At 41.6% G+C, this 18,493-nt stretch overlaps 1 protein-coding gene and 1 non-coding gene across 2 annotated transcripts; both read left to right on the forward strand.

Moving 5' to 3' along the window:
- Window positions 1-4,585: 4,585 nt before the first annotated feature.
- LOC132612230 (uncharacterized) lies at window positions 4,586-6,614 on the forward strand. The gene is made up of 4 exons (XM_060326544.1): window positions 4,586-4,734; window positions 5,049-5,211; window positions 5,301-5,637; window positions 5,845-6,614. The coding sequence occupies exons 1-4, from the start codon at window positions 4,586-4,588 to the stop codon at window positions 6,612-6,614; spliced, it is 1,419 nt and encodes a 472-aa protein (XP_060182527.1).
- Window positions 6,615-17,887: 11,273 nt separating this feature from the next.
- Window positions 17,888-17,994, forward strand: LOC132612446 (small nucleolar RNA R71). The gene has a single exon (XR_009571806.1). It is a non-coding gene; the product is annotated as a small nucleolar RNA R71 (small nucleolar RNA).
- The last annotated feature ends 499 nt before the right edge of the window (window positions 17,995-18,493 follow it).

The raw sequence follows: 18,493 nt of genomic DNA on the forward strand, positions 1-18,493 counted from the left end.
GTGTAATTATTTTGGAAGAAAGAGCACTTGTTTCTTCAAGTTGATAACTTGGTCAAGTGAAGAAGATTGTAGAAAAGGGTAAGAATTAATTCCTTTTTATTATGTTATGAAGGTTGGTTTATGTTGTAGTATGTAGAAATGAGTAAAATTTATGGAAATATGGAAGTTTACAAAGTGGGTTTGCATGTGTGCATGTGTATGTAAGGTTGTATAAATAAGATGAGTTGAATTTTATGTTGTATTCTAGTTGTAGTTGTGGTGGACCTTATATTGGAAATGGAAGAAAATGGTTCAAGTTGGCATGGAAAATTATTGGAAATAGTTATAGGAAATTATGTGATTTTAATGAAGTTTTTATGTAATTATGGAAGTGGAGTTCTAAATGTGAATTATTATGTTAGTTGGTGAATTTGGAAGGATAATAGTCCATATTGGCATGAAAGATTGGTTGTTAAGTTGTTATGGGAAGTTTTGTGATTTTATGGTAGATTTAAGTAATGATGAAAATGAAATTGTTAAGGTGTGAATTATGATTATGGTTGATGAAATTGGAAGATGGAAATATGTTATGAATATGTAGGTTGAAGATTAGAAGTTTTGGATGGATTATGGTTTTGGTGGAAAGTTTGTATATTTTGTATATCTTGTGAATATTTTGTAGAAATGATATGAAATGCTTCCGAATTATATTGTAATGATCTTGATTAGTAATGAATGTGAAGACATTGAGATTGGTTTGGAAATGTGAAGTTGGAATGAAAGTTATTGCACTATGTTGGAAAGAGGACTAGTTATACTATATTGTGTTTTGTAGTGATTGTTGTTGTTGTTGGGTTGTTGTTGATTGTTTTGGCCGAGTTAAATCCTCGGGGATGCTATATGTATAGGGGAGGTGCTGCCCAAATTTCTGTAGACAAGTATGAATTAAGATTGAATTCTTAAAAATTTGAAATTGATAATTGGTAAAAGTGACCAATTGCAGATTTTTGACGAAACGGGAATTGAATTTGGACTAGCGTAAAGGGAGAAAAAGGTATGTAAAGCTATCCCGATTCTTCTTTTGGCATGTCCCAGGTGTACTAGGATTGAATTTGAGCCTCGAAAAGTACTCTATTCATCGGAATCCGCATTTGAAAATATCCCTTTATCATTCAATGGAATTTAATCCTTTAAGGATATTTTGGTTGAAAGAATTATGTGAACTTTTACAAATTGTCTAGAAAGTTATGGAATGTCCCTAGGACCTCTATAGGTGATTCCATAGGCATAATATACGTAATTCGAGCCCTTCGCTTCGGTTGTCCCGAGGTGGACCACTATTTCCGATTTTACCCTTTTGTATCTATGATTTGTCTTCGAGCAGTTCTAAAGAAAATATTTTAATTACTCTGCTAACTACTAAATAAAAATTGTTTTAAATGCTCCCTTAAGTCTTATAAACTATTTTGGAACATGGAAACGATCGTAGAAAGGTTATTTCTCCGTAATCCATTATGACATCCGAAATACACTCACTATGATTCTGTCCGATTTCATTATTTCGATTTGTCATCCGATAGGTCTTATTGAGTCTCTTGAAATATATGACATTCGTTTGAATTATTTTGATAAGCCCCATAATGTATTTTGAAACATGGAAATGATTACAAAAAGCTTATTTTGACATATGCTATTGGGATATCCGAAATGCATACACTATGATTACTACTCCGCTTCTGTCATATGGTTTGTCATCTGAATTATGCTACTGAGTCTCCGTAAATGTGCTATATTTTATTTTGCATTAGTTTCTCACTACTCCATTCGTGGATGCCTCAACGTTTCCTTCACTGAGCCCGGGCCAGGATATGTTATCACGCGTATTTCACTGCATTGTTCGCCGCGCCTCGATGTGAGGGGGCAGGTATACATGTACATGGGTTGTGGAGTATGCTGTGCCATGTACACATATTCTGATATATGATGATATGATATGGTATGGCCATCTGATATGTTCGACATGTGCACATTCTGATATGATATGATATGATATGTTACGGAGTTATTCCCTACTCTGGAGTTATGCTGTGTTGTGGCGCTAGTGTCGGGGTGGCGACCACGTTCTGTTCACCGAGTCCCTTGGCGGGGGCCGGATATGATATGGCATATGTTTCTGCATACACTCTTTATGTTCTGGAAATATGCATCTGATAATCTGGATATTATACTCATTTTTCTGTACGTTCTGTTCCGGTCATGATTTTGTTCCGTAATGGGACCAGATATGACATATGTTTCCTGCATGCACTATTTATGCTTTATGATCAGCGTTTTGCTATTCTGGATATTCCGTTCATTTTCTGTACCTTCTGCTTCGGTTATGACTTTGTTTACTACGTTCCGTGCTTTACATATTCAGTACATTTTCCGTACTGACCCCCTTTTTTCGGGGGCTGCGTTTTCATGCCGCGCAGGTTCAGATGACAGATTTGTTGATCCGCCTGCTTAGGACTATATTCTGCTATTTTGGGGCGCTCTTTTGTCCGGAGCCTATATTTTGGTACAGTCCTTTGTTATTGTATATATGTACGCTATTCAGGGGTATGACGGGGCCCTGTCCCGTCTTATGATTCTGTTGTTATCTGTAGAGGTCTGTAGACATACATGTGGGTTCTGTATATGTTTTGGGTTAATGTGATCTGTGATAGCCTTATCGGCTTTCACGTGCTATAGATGTTCATCTATGATAACTAGTAACGCCAACTGACTTTTATATTGATACATTCTATTAATATGCTGATTTGGGTTATTGGGTACGTATGGGTGTCCAGCACGGACACTAGTCGCGGCCTACGGGATTGGGTCGTGACAGGGTTGTTGGAGTTCATGATATACCACATATTGTATATCCACAATACACAGTAGTGGATCCAACATGATAGGCTGTAGTTGCTGCATTATTTAGTTATGGGCCACATTGTATTCATTTATTCTTCCGGGTCAAAAGCCCATGTATATAAGGACCAATAAGTCCTCCCTTTGTAATCAGATATTCACTTGGCCACATTTCACAATTAATAAAATTCTCTCTCTATATTTGTTTCCTCTCAATGAACCAGTTTTAGTTTTGATCTGTTTCGTTGTATTCCGCAATTTTAACAACCCGATATTTTCCAAGTGAGTTTTCGAGTTACTTCCTTATTATAGCATGCTAATTTTAACGAATTCCATATCAAAGTGGGTATTATAATATCCATATAACATATATGTATATATTTAGTGTTTGGAAAATATTATACTTGTATGATAGTATAATATTAGATGCTGAATTAGTTAAGAGTAAATTAGTGGGTCAGGCCCACCACTATAGCTACCAGTCACGTTTTATGTGAGAGTGGAGGCACAGAAAAATATTACTATTTTATTCCTAGTCAGGAAAAAAAAAGGAAAAGAAAAGAAAGAGAACTGCTAGGGCAGTCCGTTTGCTGCTGCATCCAAGAAATTATAACAGTGAAAATTCCTCCTTTAGTCAAAGCAAACATTCAGGTGCATCTTGTTATTGTCTCATATAAGCATTGATTGTTGTTGAAGCACTTATTCAAGTTAAAAGCGTTGGCTAAAAAAAAGTTAGAGATAAGTAATTGATTACCCTAATGATTATGGTAATGATAGCTAGTTGTAGGATGGGATATAAAATAATTGGTTTCAGATTGTGAAATTTGCTATTCTTTCTCTGTAAATTCACGTGCTGCATAGTCATTCTTGTTTCTTGGCTCATTTTTTGTTTGTTTGTTTCTTTTCTTTCGTTCGTCCCTTCTTTTTGTATTCTTTATAAATATTACTCCATCCGTTTCAATTTATGTGAACTCATTTGACTGAGCACGACATTCAAGAAAGAGTGAAGATTTTTAAAATTTGTGGTTCGGAATAAGTCTTGAATATTTGTGTCGCTGTAAATCATTTCATAAAGTGAATTTGTTTCCAAATTAGGAAAGAAATCATTCATTTTAGCACGGATTGAAAAGAAAATAGATTCACATAAATTAAAATAGAGGGAGTACTATTTATTTTGGGATGTTGGGATAAGAACACACATATATATAAATATATTATATAATTGTTTACTAATGGTATTGAGGCACAATTTCCACTTTTAAAAAGAATTATGGAATCAAGGTATAGAATGTTGAGATTTTGTTCCAAATCTAAAATTATAGGATTAGTTTCCTACAATAATTTGGACCATTTATTTATGGTATTGAATAGATTGAGGCTATTGGAGATTATTTGAAGGAAATTTGACACTTCAAGAGAGGTTGCGTTCCGGTTATAAGGCAAGTGAGGCTTAAACTCTTAGTTTACTTGCTTTTCATAAAAAACATATGGATTATGTTGTACTTATGCATTTAAACCATTTAGTTCGTGTGTGTGGGCAAGCATGATCTAAATTGGATAATTTTCAATTGTCTAAAGTAATGACCGTATGAATCCTCTAGCGTAATTTCTCTTAAATAGATACTTGCCAGGATTGCCTCCTACCCGGGGGATTGAGTTTTGTATTGATACTTTACCGGGGACTCATCCCATTTCTATCCCCCCATAACGTATGGCACCAGCTGAGTTGAGGGAGCTGAAAGAGCATATTCAAGATTTGCTTGATAAGGGCTTCATCAGGCCCAGTGTGTCATATTGGGGTGCTCCAGTGTTGTTTGTCAAGAACAAGGATGGTTCCATGCGAATATCCATTGACTACAGGCAGTTGAACAAAGTCACTATCAAGAACAAGTATCCACTACCCCGTATAGATGATTTATTTGACCAGCTTCAGGGTGCAATCTGTTTCTCCAAGATTAACTTGAGATCGAGTTACCATCAGTTCAGGATCAAGAAGGAGGACATCTCCAAGACAACATTTCAGACTCGTTATGGCCATTATGAGTTTTTGGTTATGTCTTTTGGGCTTACTAACGCCCCGGCAGCATTTATAGATCTTATGATTGAGTGTTCAAGCCATTTCTCGACACTTTTGTTATAGTATTCATTGATGACATATTGATATACTCCCGCAGCCAGTTGGAGCATGAAGGTCATTTAAGGCCATTGTTAGAGAAGTTGCAAGAATACATGCTCTATGCCAAATTCTTAAAACGTGAGTTCTGGTTGGATGCTGTGGCATTTTTGGGTCACGTGGTTTCTAAAGATGGAATTCTAGTCGATCCAAAAAAGATTGATGTAGTGAAGCAGTGGCCTAGACCTACTACTCCTACGGAGATCAGAAGTTTCCTGGGCTTGGCTAGTTATTAGAGACGCTTTGTGGCTAGGTTTCAGTCATAGCAGCACCACTGTTAACCAGATTGACGCAGAAGAATGTCCAGTTCAAGTGGACGAAGGATTGTGAGTTGAGTTTTCGGAAGCTCAAGAAAGCTTTGACTATGGCTCCAGTATTGACTTTGCCTACTGGTGAAGAAGGCTATTCAGTGTATTGTGATGCCTCAAGAGTAGGCTTAGGTTGTGTTCTGATGCAAGGAGGCAAGGTGATTGCATATGTCTCCAGGCAGCTTAAGAATCACGAGAAGAACTACCCGACTCTTGATTTAGAGTTAGTAGTAGTGGTCTTTGCCTTGAAGTTGTGGCAACATTATTTGTATGGTGAGCCATGTGAGATATTTACAGATCACAAGAGTCTTCAGTATATTTTCAAGCAGATAGATTTGAATTTGAGGTAGTGGAGATGGCTTGAGTTACTAAAGGATTATAATATGACAATTTTGTATGACCCGAGGAAATCTAATGTAGTGGCAGATGCTTTGAGTAGGAAGTCGATGGGTAGTTTGGCTTCCATTTCAGCCTCAATCTGACCTTTAGCCATAGATATTCAGCGGTTGGCCAATAGTGGTGTTAGACTTGATGCCACGCCCTGTGGAGCGATACTTGCGTGCGTGATTACACAGTCTTCTTTGATTGAGCGGGTCAAAGCTCATCAGTTCAAGGATCGCCAGTTTCTTAAGCTCAAAGAGCAAGTGGAGCAGGGACAGACTAAAAGAACGACTATCGACTCCTATAGAGTGCTATGGCATGATGGCAGACTATGTGTACTAGATGTGGGAGACCTGAGGCAGACTATTATGGAGGAAGCTCACAGTTCTCGTTATTCCATACATACTGGAGCTACAAAGATGTATCAAGACTTGAAGAAACATTTCTGGTGGATGAGGATGAAGAGAAACATATCTGATTATGTGGCTCGTTGTTTGAATTGCCAACAGGTTAAGTATGAGCATCAGAAACCTGGAGGGTTAGCTCAGAATCTGGTTATTCCCGAGTGGAAGTGGGAGAGAATCACTATGGATTTCATGGTAGGCTTGCCACGTACTCTGAGGAGACACAATTCAGTTTGGGTGATTACTAACAGACTTACCAAATCCACACATTTCATACCAGTTCAGACTACATTCACAGCAGAGCGGTTAGCACGAATATATGTCCGTGAGATAGTTCAGTTGCATGGCGTGCCTGTTTCTATCATTTCTGAAAGAGGATCACAGTTCACAACTCAGTTTTGGCGGTCTTTTCAGAAGGCTTTGGGTACTACAATTGAGCTCAGTACAACATTTCATCCGCACACTTATGGTTAGTCAGAGCGGGTTATTCAGATCTTGGAGGACATGTTGAGAGCATGTGCTATCGATTTTGGAGGGCATTAGGATGAGCAGTTGCCTTTGGTAGAGTTTGCCTATAATAACAGCTACCAGTCCAGTATTGAGATGGCTCTGTATAAGGCCTTGTATGGTAGGCAGTGTCGCTCCCCAGTTAGTTAGTTCGAACTAGGTGAGAGGAAGATTTTGGGTTCAGAGATGGTTCAACAAGCTTTGGACAAGGTAAAGGTAATCGAAGACCGATTCAAAACAGCTCAAAGCAGGCAAAGAGAGTCCGTGATCTTGAGTTCATGGAGGGTGATATGGTACTGTTGAAAGTATCGCTGATACGCTCAAGTTACACCTATTAATGGCGTAAAGCAGACGTTGTCAAATATAGTAACCCAAACAAGGTTGGGGTCGAATCCCACAAGGAATATGAAGAGAAGAGGGTACTAATTGTATGCGATACTAATCTTTAAAGGCTTTAATCCTATTTCGAGTATTTTCAAAAAGGAGATTGGTTTGTATTTGCTATTTTGAATTGTTTGAAATTTGTTTGGATTTAGAGAACCAAAGTTGTGTCCCCGCAATGATTAGATGTTATGCTATGGGTGTCAATATGATATATTTCTAATGGGTCGCGGTTATGCACGCACTTAATCTCTAATACACTTCCTAATATTTTCCAATAGTTAGAAAGTATTTCTTTTCATGATTTTCCCAAATGCGGAAAAGTTATAAATACGGTTGATTAAATATGCTAAGTAGAACTCATCTTATTCCTAAGCGAGTTCATTAAACGAGGGTTAGCGCCCCGAGTCCTTGTTATATTATTTTAAATCACACCCTAGTTCATTTTTCCAAATAAAATAGGGTTTGTGCATGAACAAGTGTTTGGAACCACTTATAGAACAATGAATACGAGAAATAATAAAATACATCACAACCCATTATATATATATACAATGTTAGATACCCATTACATAACACCCATCATTTTGGGTCCACAACTTTGATTAAAGAGACTAGTCACACATTATGGTCTCAAAAGTAGTAAGCAATAAATGAGACATAAAGCTTACAAATGTAATAAAGATGATGGAATATAGAATCTTGTTGTCTTCACTAAACTCCAAAAGGGGAGTATTCAATGCTCACCCACCAATGGGACTTTTTAAGTGAGTCCAAAAATAAAATCTGAATCCTTAAAATGACCTAAAATGTTCTTTAAATAACCTCAAAAAACGTGCAACAAAAACTGTCAAAATTGCCCCTGATAGCAAGATCGACGGACCGTCGATCGTTCGACGATCCGTCGATTTCTTTGTCTTTTGTAACTTCAGCCCCGTGTACCGTTCGACGGTGCCGTCGACCAATTCGACGCTCCGTCGAGTATCCCGTCTTTTTCTCCTCTGCTGAGATATCCTTCTTGACGTCACGAACGATGAAACGTCGATCAGTTTGACGCTTCGTCGATGTCTCCGTCCTTCGTCGTCTTCAACTTTGTCATCACTGGAAAATCAGGATTATCGATGATTCGAAGGACGGTTCGTCGATTGATCGACGGACCGTTGATTCTCATTTCTGGCAACTTTTTCTGTTGTTCTTTGCTTTTTTGCTTTTGGGCCAGTGTTTTCCCAAAACACAACAAAACATATTAACGAGAACCAGACTTACTTGAAAACAACCAAGATTCATAGTAAAAAGGCGTCGAATGTGCCACAAATCTGCGGCACATCAATACCCCCAACTTAAGATCTCTGCTTGTCCTCAAGTAATTCAGACAAAACAATCTACAAAATAAAATTTGCAACTATGCTAAAAATAAAGTAAAAGTGACTACACTGGTGTTTGCTCATTGCTACTGGCAGGTGCATTTTAAAAATCAACTCTCTCTTTCATCATTTCCCAACAAGGTTCTTTTCAAAACAAACTCATTAGAATTGACCCTGACACTTCAATTGATGACATCACATTATTAGAAGCATTTATGCGTGTGAGTATTCACCATTATGCCCTCACTTAGCTTAGAAAATGTCCCACACACAATTTGACAATAAGAATTGGGACAAGGATAGATGAGAATAGAAAGCACTCGCGCTCACAAAGAAGTTCATAATTTACCAGTGCAGATACCATATGCTTGCCTTTAATTTCAATGCCTAACACTTTCGGATGGTTCAGTTGTGATCACTATAGGACTTGTTCTTGGGTTGTAATGTAGGCTCGGGGACGGGTAGGATACGTATTTGGGAATTAGTGACTCATCCTCCTTGACGCTACAAAATTTTACCTTTCTTCTCATGCCCAATCTATTCATTCTTCAACTCATGACCACGATGTGATTTTACCCTTACTAGAATTTACAATCTTTTTATGAGACAACATTATTATTGCTATAAAACTATTATTATTATGTACATGAAATGTATATATACATGAGACAACATATTTTTTTTTTGTACATCACATCTAGTTCTTGATTATGCAACTCACACACCCCCAACTTTAGGCTCTTGGCCTTTACTTCACACATATACCACCCCCAGCTTAGGCGATCCGCCTCTTTTCTCTAGTAGTGTTAGGGAGGAAATGGGTGCAAAGATGGAATGAAGTCATGAAATGGGGAAAAGGTTTGTTACAGCAAATCAAGAGAAAAAGTCAAAGGCTCAACATGGGAACTAGTGATATTCATATAGAACAGGTTTTGGGCTTTTTAAGGCTGACGTGACTATTCAGAAGGAAAGCTATGATCACTTCACAACCGACTATCCTAAGCAATATAGCACGACCTACCAGGCAAGTTCTGGATCCACATATGCTAATAATGAACACAAGAAGTTCTCACACTCACAATGGCATAAGGATTTGAACACTCAATTCATACACACTCTAATATCTATGATGTCACAAAAAGAACCATACATGTCAATTCATTACAACCTGAGATACGCAATCAAATTTTGGAGGGGTCAATTTCAAATCAACTCATAAAACACATCATAAAGATCCTTTTTCATCCAAAATCCATGCCATAAGTTCAAAATGCAACAACCATGAGAGTCACAATTACTTTAATCCATCAAACAACTATAAATATCCATAAAACAAATATAAATATCCACAAAACAAATATAAATACTGAAAAATACATCAAGTTTCCCCCACCCCCAGCAAAAAGAAGATGCATTGTCCCCAATGCATCAAAAATCATACCATCACCCCATGGTGGTGGTGCCGACCTGAAATATTCTAATCCTGTTTTTGCTGCTGAGGTGCCTCCCCCGCAGCAGTCTGAATGGGGGTCCTCTCGGCGGCTGGCTCGGTGGACTGAAGCGATGGAGCTGACTAGCTCTGTAGCTGCAGGTCCTGAGGAGCTATCGTGATCAGCCTGACTGGCGCTGGGATAGCACTAGTGCTGGAAGATGCGCCGGTGAACCTCGTATCTAGGAGTGACCTCCGCATACCCTCCTGAAGCTCGAGGTTTTCATCCTCATTTTCATCCTCCTCATCCTCATCATCAGCTATTTTGACGGGCCTCTTTCTTTTGCGACTCTCTCTCGACTCATCCTCAGTTACCAAATCAACTACTCTGATCAAATCGGAAATGCTGGCGACTGGTGCAGTGGGTGTTGGGTCATCCACAATAATCGGCTCTCTCGTCCGAAGGGCCTCAATCTCAGCTCGGATCTGGTCAAGCTCGGTCTTCAAATCTCCTGAAGTTCCAGACTCATTCTTCTTTTCAATAGTGAGTATCCGCATCTCCAAACTGTCAAGTCGTGCATTGACTCGAGCATGATGCCTCTCCATAGCCTCCTTAAGGGGCTCCAACTCCGGTGCAATCTCTCTCCGGACGAACCTACCCAACTGCTGTACTATCCGGGTCATCTGCTGATCAGCGCGCTCTGCTTTGATTGCAAACTCCCTGAAGTCGGCTCTGTTGAGGACAAAGAGATCCTCGGAGGCTGCTGCTGTGGCTGACGGAGGAATATGAGATGCAGATGGAACAGCGAGCCGAGGTGGTGCCTCAGAAAAAGGGGTAGCATCAGCTACAGATGGTGTGGAGGCCTCTGTGGTGGACAATCCTTCTGTGCCCTGAGGTACTAAATCCGTGACATGCTCAGCCTGCTCACCCATGAGCTCTAACAATGAAGTACTAGTGGCCTGAGATGTACGGAGGGTCTCATCCCTTCTCCTTGTGATGTCGCACACCTTTGTTGCCTGAAGAGTAGCTGCAAATGCCTCAAGGTGCCACACCTGGGCCAACCGACACAACTGCGTGATGAGGCACGGGAATATCAAGGCTGTCGCCTCCTGTGGTGCGCGTGCCCGGATGGCCCTACTGATCAAATCACCCAGGTTCATTGGGTACCCCGATAGCATAGAAGCCACAACCACTGCTCTATATGGTGTGACTATGTTATCTGCTCCCGTAGGCAGAACCCGATAGATGACGAAATTCCACCAGAATTTAGCTTCCAAGCTGATATCTGCCTTACGGATGTTGGCACCTAAATTTCTCAACCACGGGCCTGGTCCGCTGGCCCTCTAGCTATCAATTGCGCAAACCATTCTCGTACAGATTGCTCAGCCCGTCTTTCCATTTTATCATTATATTCCACTGTGGTCGGTGCCACAATGTCATCACCAAAATAAAACCGGTTAATTGTGCGCGCTGAGACTTCAACATGGACACCCCGAACATACACCGTATCCCATGGAGGGGCAGCTTTCAAAGCTTTCTTGTTCTTATGGCGCTGCTCGAGCATTACCCTATATGTAGCACAAAATTCCCGAACCATGGACGGGCAATAATCACCTGGAGGCTGGGTGAATGCCTCAAGATGATAGTGCCTAATGAGATCGGTGATCTGAGGATAGCTCTCCAAGCCGCTCATACTGATCTGTTCTTCCTCTTGAATATTTCTCCTTGGATGACCCCCGGCCTCTGTATTGGCCCTTCGTACATAGTACTTTCGGCACCCTGCATAAGGGAAGCGGACTGCCGCTATCTCCATTATTTGCAGCCGCAGCCGCTCGTGCTCCTCATCTGAATTTCGCTCAGGAGCGGCTGGTTGGTCTGTCGCTGCATCACTAGAATCAGCAGATGTGGAGAATGATGCCCCCTCGGTAGACTGAGAGGAGACTTGAGTGGGTGATGCTGCTTGGGGTGTGGTGGTCTGCGCCCTCGATCGAGTTGTTGGGACTGCCGCTTGATTGTTAGATTTTGAGGGTTCGTCCCTAAGAGTAAGGGTTGTTTGACCCCGACCTCGGTCTTGTCTGGGACCACTACCCCGCTTGACTTGCTTCTTTGGAGGCATTCCTGAGAAAAGAAGACACTGTATTGTTAAGATAACCATAAAAACATAAAGAAATCAGTTAAAAGTACAAAACATGCGATCATTGTTAAGGCCGCCAGCGGTCCGTCGATGTGCTAAAGAATCGTCAAATAGATCGACGAAGCGTAGAAGTTCTCGTCGAACTGTTCGACGCGCCGTCGATCGCATTGTCGATCGCGGGTGAGCCACTGGAAATATCGATCAAAAAATGGTGAGAAAGACGCCCCGTCGATCAATTCGATGGACCGTCGATCTCATCGGCGATCTCATTTTATCACCAAATTTGCCACTGGAAATTTCAACTAAACGACGGTGGGAAAGACGCCCCGTCAATTGATTCGACGGGTCGTCGAATCCACCGTTGATGCTGTGTTTGGCAAGAATATTAGGCAAGGCTCATTCGACGTTAAATAGGACGGTCCGTCGATCGAATCGACGGGTCGTCGAATTGAGCGTCGAATGTGTTTCGCATGCAAGACTACGGATCCTATACATTATTTGGCCGATGTGCCAATCGTTACGTATTTTGGGGTGACTCAGACTTCACCCCATGTTGGCTTGGGTTAGACTAGGGAAAATATTTGGCGGGCAAAACAACATGAGGGTCGTAGTGCCCTCCAAGCCATTGTGACACCCAATGCCCCTCTTTGGCATTTCATCGAACAGTTGGTAGGCAAAACAACAACAACCTCATGACTGAGGTGTATTTGTCGTAATGCCCTTCAACTTGGATAAAAATCAATCACCCAACAACCACAGACAATTCAACAAACCACCCCCAGCAAAAAATACGAGCATACCAGGTGAAAATAACACAATGCAAACAAAACAAGGAAAGCAGCAAAAAATAAGCACATAAGCCCTAGAATGCAAAAACAAACAATTACAAGGGAAAACTAATCCAGTAAGGCACATACCTGGAAGATGAATGCAAGTTTCTAGAGATGGAAAACTACTCGAAAAATCACACACAAGGAGGGAGAACGTAGTAGGGTAGGGGGGCGGGAGTGGCGATAGGGCTGGGGAGGAAAGCGGGAGTGGGTAGGGTTGGGAAGCAGTTAAGGCAAAGGGGGAGAAGTGGTAGCAAAAGAGAGAGAGAGAATTAGGAGAGGGAGACGTTTCATCTGAAAAATGGGAGGGGTAATAGACATGGGATATAAACCCACGTCCCTGAATCGTCGGGTTAAAACGACGGAGGGAGTGTCCAATCGACGGAGCGTCGATCAATCGACGTTCCGTCTTTTTGACTCAACTCGTCGTGTCTCTCCTCCCTCTTTTTTTTTTTAAACAAAGAGCAGAAGAACGCCCGTCGATCTGACCGTCGATCAGTTCGACGGAGCATCAAACCTGTCGTCGATTTGCCATAATTTCCAGTGACCAATCTTTCCTGTGATCCACGCGACGGTGCATTCGACGTCTCGTCGATCGGATCGACGGTCCGTCGAATGTGTCGTGTAACTGCTGTCCTGGCAATTTTCTGGGTTTCAACACTTAGGTTCTGCAACATATCAACAAACATATAAAACAACACAACAACAAAAATCAACGGAATGAAAGAAAAAAATATATTGCGAAAAATGCACATGGGTTGCCTCCCAAGAAGCGCACAATTTAACGTCGCGGCACGGCGTGATACCACTTTGGATGCTAAGGTCCGGTGCTATGCTTTAACCGGTGAGCATCGACAATCTTGTCACCATCAACCATCCAATGGTAGTGCTTTACCCGATGGCCATTGACTCTGAAAGTACGCGTCCCGTCATCAGACTTTAACTCCATTGACCCATTGGGTGACACACTCACCAAAGTAAAAGGGCCGGACCACTTAGATTTCAACTTGCCCGGAAAGAGCTTCAACCTTGAATTGAACAGCAACACCGAATCACCCGGTTGAAAATCTCGCTTCAGAAGTTTGACATCATGATAGTGTTTCATCCTTATTGATCCTTGGCGTTGACATTGGTCATAAGATTTCACCATCAAATTTGCATCATGATAAATGGTGGGCCAATAATAGCCACATTCAAGCACTTTAGCTGCTGTGCGGTTCCCACTGTGATGACCCCCCACGGGAGAGTCATGGCAAGCTTTCAAGATTTCCATGGCCTCAGATTCGGCCACACATCGCCGAATGATGTTGTCGGCACAAGTACAGAATAAATAGGGCTCATCCCAATAGTATTGACGACTATCTCTCAAGAATTTCTTCTTTTGGTAAGCCTTGATATCGTCGGGGATAAGACCTGTCACCAAAAATTTGGCGATATCTGCGTACCAAGGGGCAACATCACAAGATACAACCAAGAGCCTTTCATCAGGGAAAACATCATTCAACTCAATATTTCCACTTGGTCTCCCAGCTTCCTCAAGTCAAGATAGATGATTCGCAACTTGGTTTTCACAACCTCTTCGATCTTTGACCTCAAAGTCAAACTCTTGCAACAACAAGACCCAACGAATCAACCTTAGCTTTGCATCTTTCTTTGTCATCAAGTATCTCAAGGCCGCATGATCCGTATGAACAACCACTTTAGATCCAAGTAGATAGGCCCGGAACTTCTCAAACGCGTAGACAATGGCTAGAAGCTCTTACTCGGTGACGGTATAATTCATTTGAGCTCCATTGAGGGTCTTGCTAGCATAATAAATTGGGTGCATGATTTTGTTGTGCCTTTGCCCAAGCACCGCACCAATAGCAAATTCGCTTGCGTCACACATGAGCTCAAATGGCATTGACCAATCCGGACATACAATAATTGGAGTAGAGGTGAGCATTTCCTTCAACTCATTAAATGCCTTAAGGCATTTCTCATCAAATGCAAACTTAGCTTCTTTTTCAAGAAGCTTACACATCAGGTTGGCGATCTTGGAGAAATATTTGATGAATCGCCAATAGAAACCGGCATGTCCCAAGAAACTGCGAACCCCTTTTACAGAGATTGGTGGAGGGAGCTTGGCTATGACATTAACTTTTGCTCGATCTACCTCAATGCCCTTCTCGGAAATCTTATGGCCCAGGACAATCCCTTCTGTCACCATGAAATGTCATTTCTCCCAATTAAGTATAAGGTTGGTTTCTTCACACCACTTCAATACCTTGCCGAGATTGGCAAGACATTCGTCAAAAGAATCACCAACAACAGAAAAATCATCCATGAAGACTTCCAAGAAATCTTCCACTATATCTGAGAAAATAGACATCATCCACCTTTGGAAAGTAGCCGGAGCATTGCATAAGCCGAAAGGCATGCGGCTGAAAGCAAAAGTGCCATAGGGACAAGTGAAAGTGGTCTTCTCCTGGTCCTCTAATGCAATGTTGATTTGGTTGTACCCCGAGTACCCATCCAAGAAGTAATAATAAGCTCTTCCAGCTAGCCGATCAAGCATTTGATCAATAAAAGGCATAGGGAAGTGGTCTTTACACGTTGTGGTGTTTAGCTTTCGGTAGTCCATACACACTCTCCATCCGGCGACTGTCCTTGTAGGAATCAACTAATTCTTGGAGTTAGGGACAACAGTGATGTCCCCCTTCTTTGGCACACATTGCACCGGGCTAACCCATGGACTATTTGCAATTGGGTATACAACACCCGTATCCAACCATTTGATTATCTCTTTCTTGATCACTTCTTGCATAGGAGGGTTTAGCCTCCTTTGATGCTCTACACTTGATGAACTATTCTCCTCAAGCTCGATTCTATGTTCACAAATACTGGAGGGAATTCTCCTAATATCCGCAATAGTCCACCCAATAGATCTTCGATAAGCCCGCAACACTTCAAGCACCTTTTTAGTTTGTTCCTCACTCAACAAAGATGAGAGAATAACTGGTAAAGTATTATCTGGGCTAAGAAAAGCATACTTCAAATGAGAAGGAAATAGTTTGAGCTCAAGTTTTGGAGGCTCAATAATCAAAGGCTTAGCCGGCGGAGTGGTTCTTTTATCAAGATCAAGAGATAGTTTCTTCGGCCCATAAGAGTATAAACCCCGGCCAATGAGAGAATTAACTGTTTCAATATACCCTTGCATGTTATCAGCCCGAAGTTCACCAAAATAGCCGAAAGTGTCTCGTCAAAGTGCTCATCTTCTAACTGATGCTCCACTGCTTCGTCTATCACATCGAACGAATCAATGACCGAAATGCTCTCATAAGCACTAGGAAACTTTAACCCCTTGCTAGCTTGGAAGGTTACTTCTTCATCATTGACCCGAAATTTTATTTCATTCCTTTCCGGGTCCATTAGGGCTCTCCCGGTGGAAAGAAATGGCCTTCCCAAGATAATTGGGACTTCTTTGTCAACCACACAATCAAGGATGACAAAATTTGCCGGTAATAAGAATTCCCCTACTTTAACAAGGATATCATCAACAACCCCTACCGGTCTTTTGATGGTTCTATCGGCCATTTGGAGATGCATGCTCGTTGGTCTAGGTGTTCCCAAACCAGCTTGCTTATATATGGCCAGTGGCATCAAATTAATACTAGCTCCATTGCCACATAAAGCACAAGCAAAATCATGATGACCGATGGTGCAAGGGATAGTGAAAGCCCCGGGATCTCCCTTCTTTTCAACCCTTGATGACGAAATAATAGAGCTCACACGGTGGGTGACTCCCACCGTATCATGCTTGATTGGCCTTTTCTTCGTTAACAAATCTTTCAAGTATTTAGCAAATCCCGACATTTCTTGGAATGCGTCTAGGAATGGGATATTCATTGACAACCCTTTCAATTGGTCGTAGAATTGTTGGCACTTGGCATCCTCCGTTCTTTTCATCAATCATTGTGGGAACGGGGGAGGATACTTATATGTTTGAGTCAAGGGCTTAATTGCCCCCGTGACCTGGCTCTTCTGAAAGCTATCACCGGTAGCTTTTTCAACACTTGGCTCCTCGTCACCCTTTTGAACACTAGGGTGCACTTCCTCCTCTTTCTCAACAATAATAGGCCCTTCAATTGGTGCCTCTATTTCTTCTTCAACCTCTTCTTCAACCACCTCATCAATAATTAGCTCAACAATTATAGGTTCAACCACTTTCTGATTTTCCGCGTTTAGGATCTTTCCGCTTCTAGTGGAAATAGCTTTGCAAGAGGCAATGTTATCGCCTCCACTACCCCTTGGGTTCAGAACTGTGTCGCTAGGGAAGCCCCCTCTTTGCGGTGGATGTTGCTCACGAGAAATATCTCTCATTTGTGACTCAAGTTTATGAATCGAAGCGGTGTGAGAGCCTACCACTTCGGTCAAATTTTCCATCTTCTTGTCACTCTTATGCTGGTTGTCCAATATCTTTTCAAGCATAGATTCCATCCGAGAGGTTCCTTGATCATTGGAAGGGCCTTCTCGCCAATTTTGAGAGTTAGAAGTACAGCCCTTTGGTGGAACATAGGCATTGGAATTCCGATTACTATAATTGTTGTTGTTGTAATCCCTCCAGTCCGAACCACCATATTAATTTCGGCCATATTGATTGCTTTGTTGTTGGGGTCTCCATTGCTTTTGTTAACCCCCTTGAGAGTGATCGATATAGTTGGCATCCTTACGATGTGGTTGCCTCTCAAGATAAGCTTCCTCCGAGACTTGGTACATTCCGGGAGTATAAGGTGGCATCTCTTCGACAACATTCACACTTTTAGCTTCTTTCTCTGTAAGCCTCTTCGACAATAAATCCACGGTGGTTTGCAATTGGGAAAAAGCATGATCTCCCTCATGTTTTTCTTTGGCCACCGCGGCAGCAGAGGGACTACTATATGACAGGACTTCACTATCACTCGAGTGCCAAGCCTGATTGTGGGTGGTGAGCTTATCAAGCAAATGGGTGATAACGATAAATGACTTGTCCATGAAGCATCCTCCTGCAGCAGTATTGACAGCAATCTGATTCATTGTATCTAAGCCCTTGTAGAATTTTTCCGTGAGAATAGCATCCGGAAATCCGTGAGTAGGAGATTGAGCTAGATAATACTTGAAACGCTCCCATGCTGAATATAATTGTTCCCCCCGGAAGTTGTTTGAACTCAAAGATTTTATCCCGAAGCTCAGCCTTTTTTGCTTGGAGGGAACCATTTCTTCAAAAATATATTGGCTAGCTCGTTCCAGGTATGAATAGAATTGCTGGGGAGCTTTTCATACCATTCCCTGGCTTGACCAGCCAAGGAATATTTAAAGACCCGTAATCGAAGTGCATCGGCAGAAACAACACCTTGGGATTGTTGAGAACATACATGCAAGAAGTTCTTCAAATGTCGAAGTGGACAATCCTCCGAAGAATTTTGGAAATAACCTTCAAGTTTCAGCAGCTGATAGACAGAACTATCAATTTTGAAGGTAGCATTTCCAGTTCTAGGAGGGACCACAGCAGAAGCATAATCAGCTTCATTGATGATTTCAGCGAATATATTCTCATCGTCATCCTCTTCTGGTGCAGGTGGGTTCACTTGGAGTCCACCTTGATTTCCTTGATTCTGATTCGGTCTTCCTGCCATGTTCACCTGGTTCACCACAATAGCAAACGAGGTGTGATGGAATAGAAAAAGTT

The sequence above is a fragment of the Lycium barbarum genome, chromosome 9, assembly GCF_019175385.1.
Source record: "Lycium barbarum isolate Lr01 chromosome 9, ASM1917538v2, whole genome shotgun sequence".
NCBI classification, from domain to species: domain Eukaryota; kingdom Viridiplantae; phylum Streptophyta; class Magnoliopsida; order Solanales; family Solanaceae; genus Lycium; species Lycium barbarum.

Bases quoted from the DNA above. Each gene is read 5' to 3' on its own strand.
- LOC132612230 (XM_060326544.1), top strand. From the start codon at position 4,586: ATGGCACCAGCTGAGTTGAGGGAGCTGAAAGAGCATATTCAAGATTTG. The intron at 5,212-5,300 runs GTAGTGAAGCAG...CTTTGTGGCTAG, and splicing joins TCGATCCAAAAAAGATTGAT to GTTTCAGTCATAGCAGCACC. The intron at 5,638-5,844 runs GTGAGATATTTA...TCTGACCTTTAG, and splicing joins TTATTTGTATGGTGAGCCAT to CCATAGATATTCAGCGGTTG.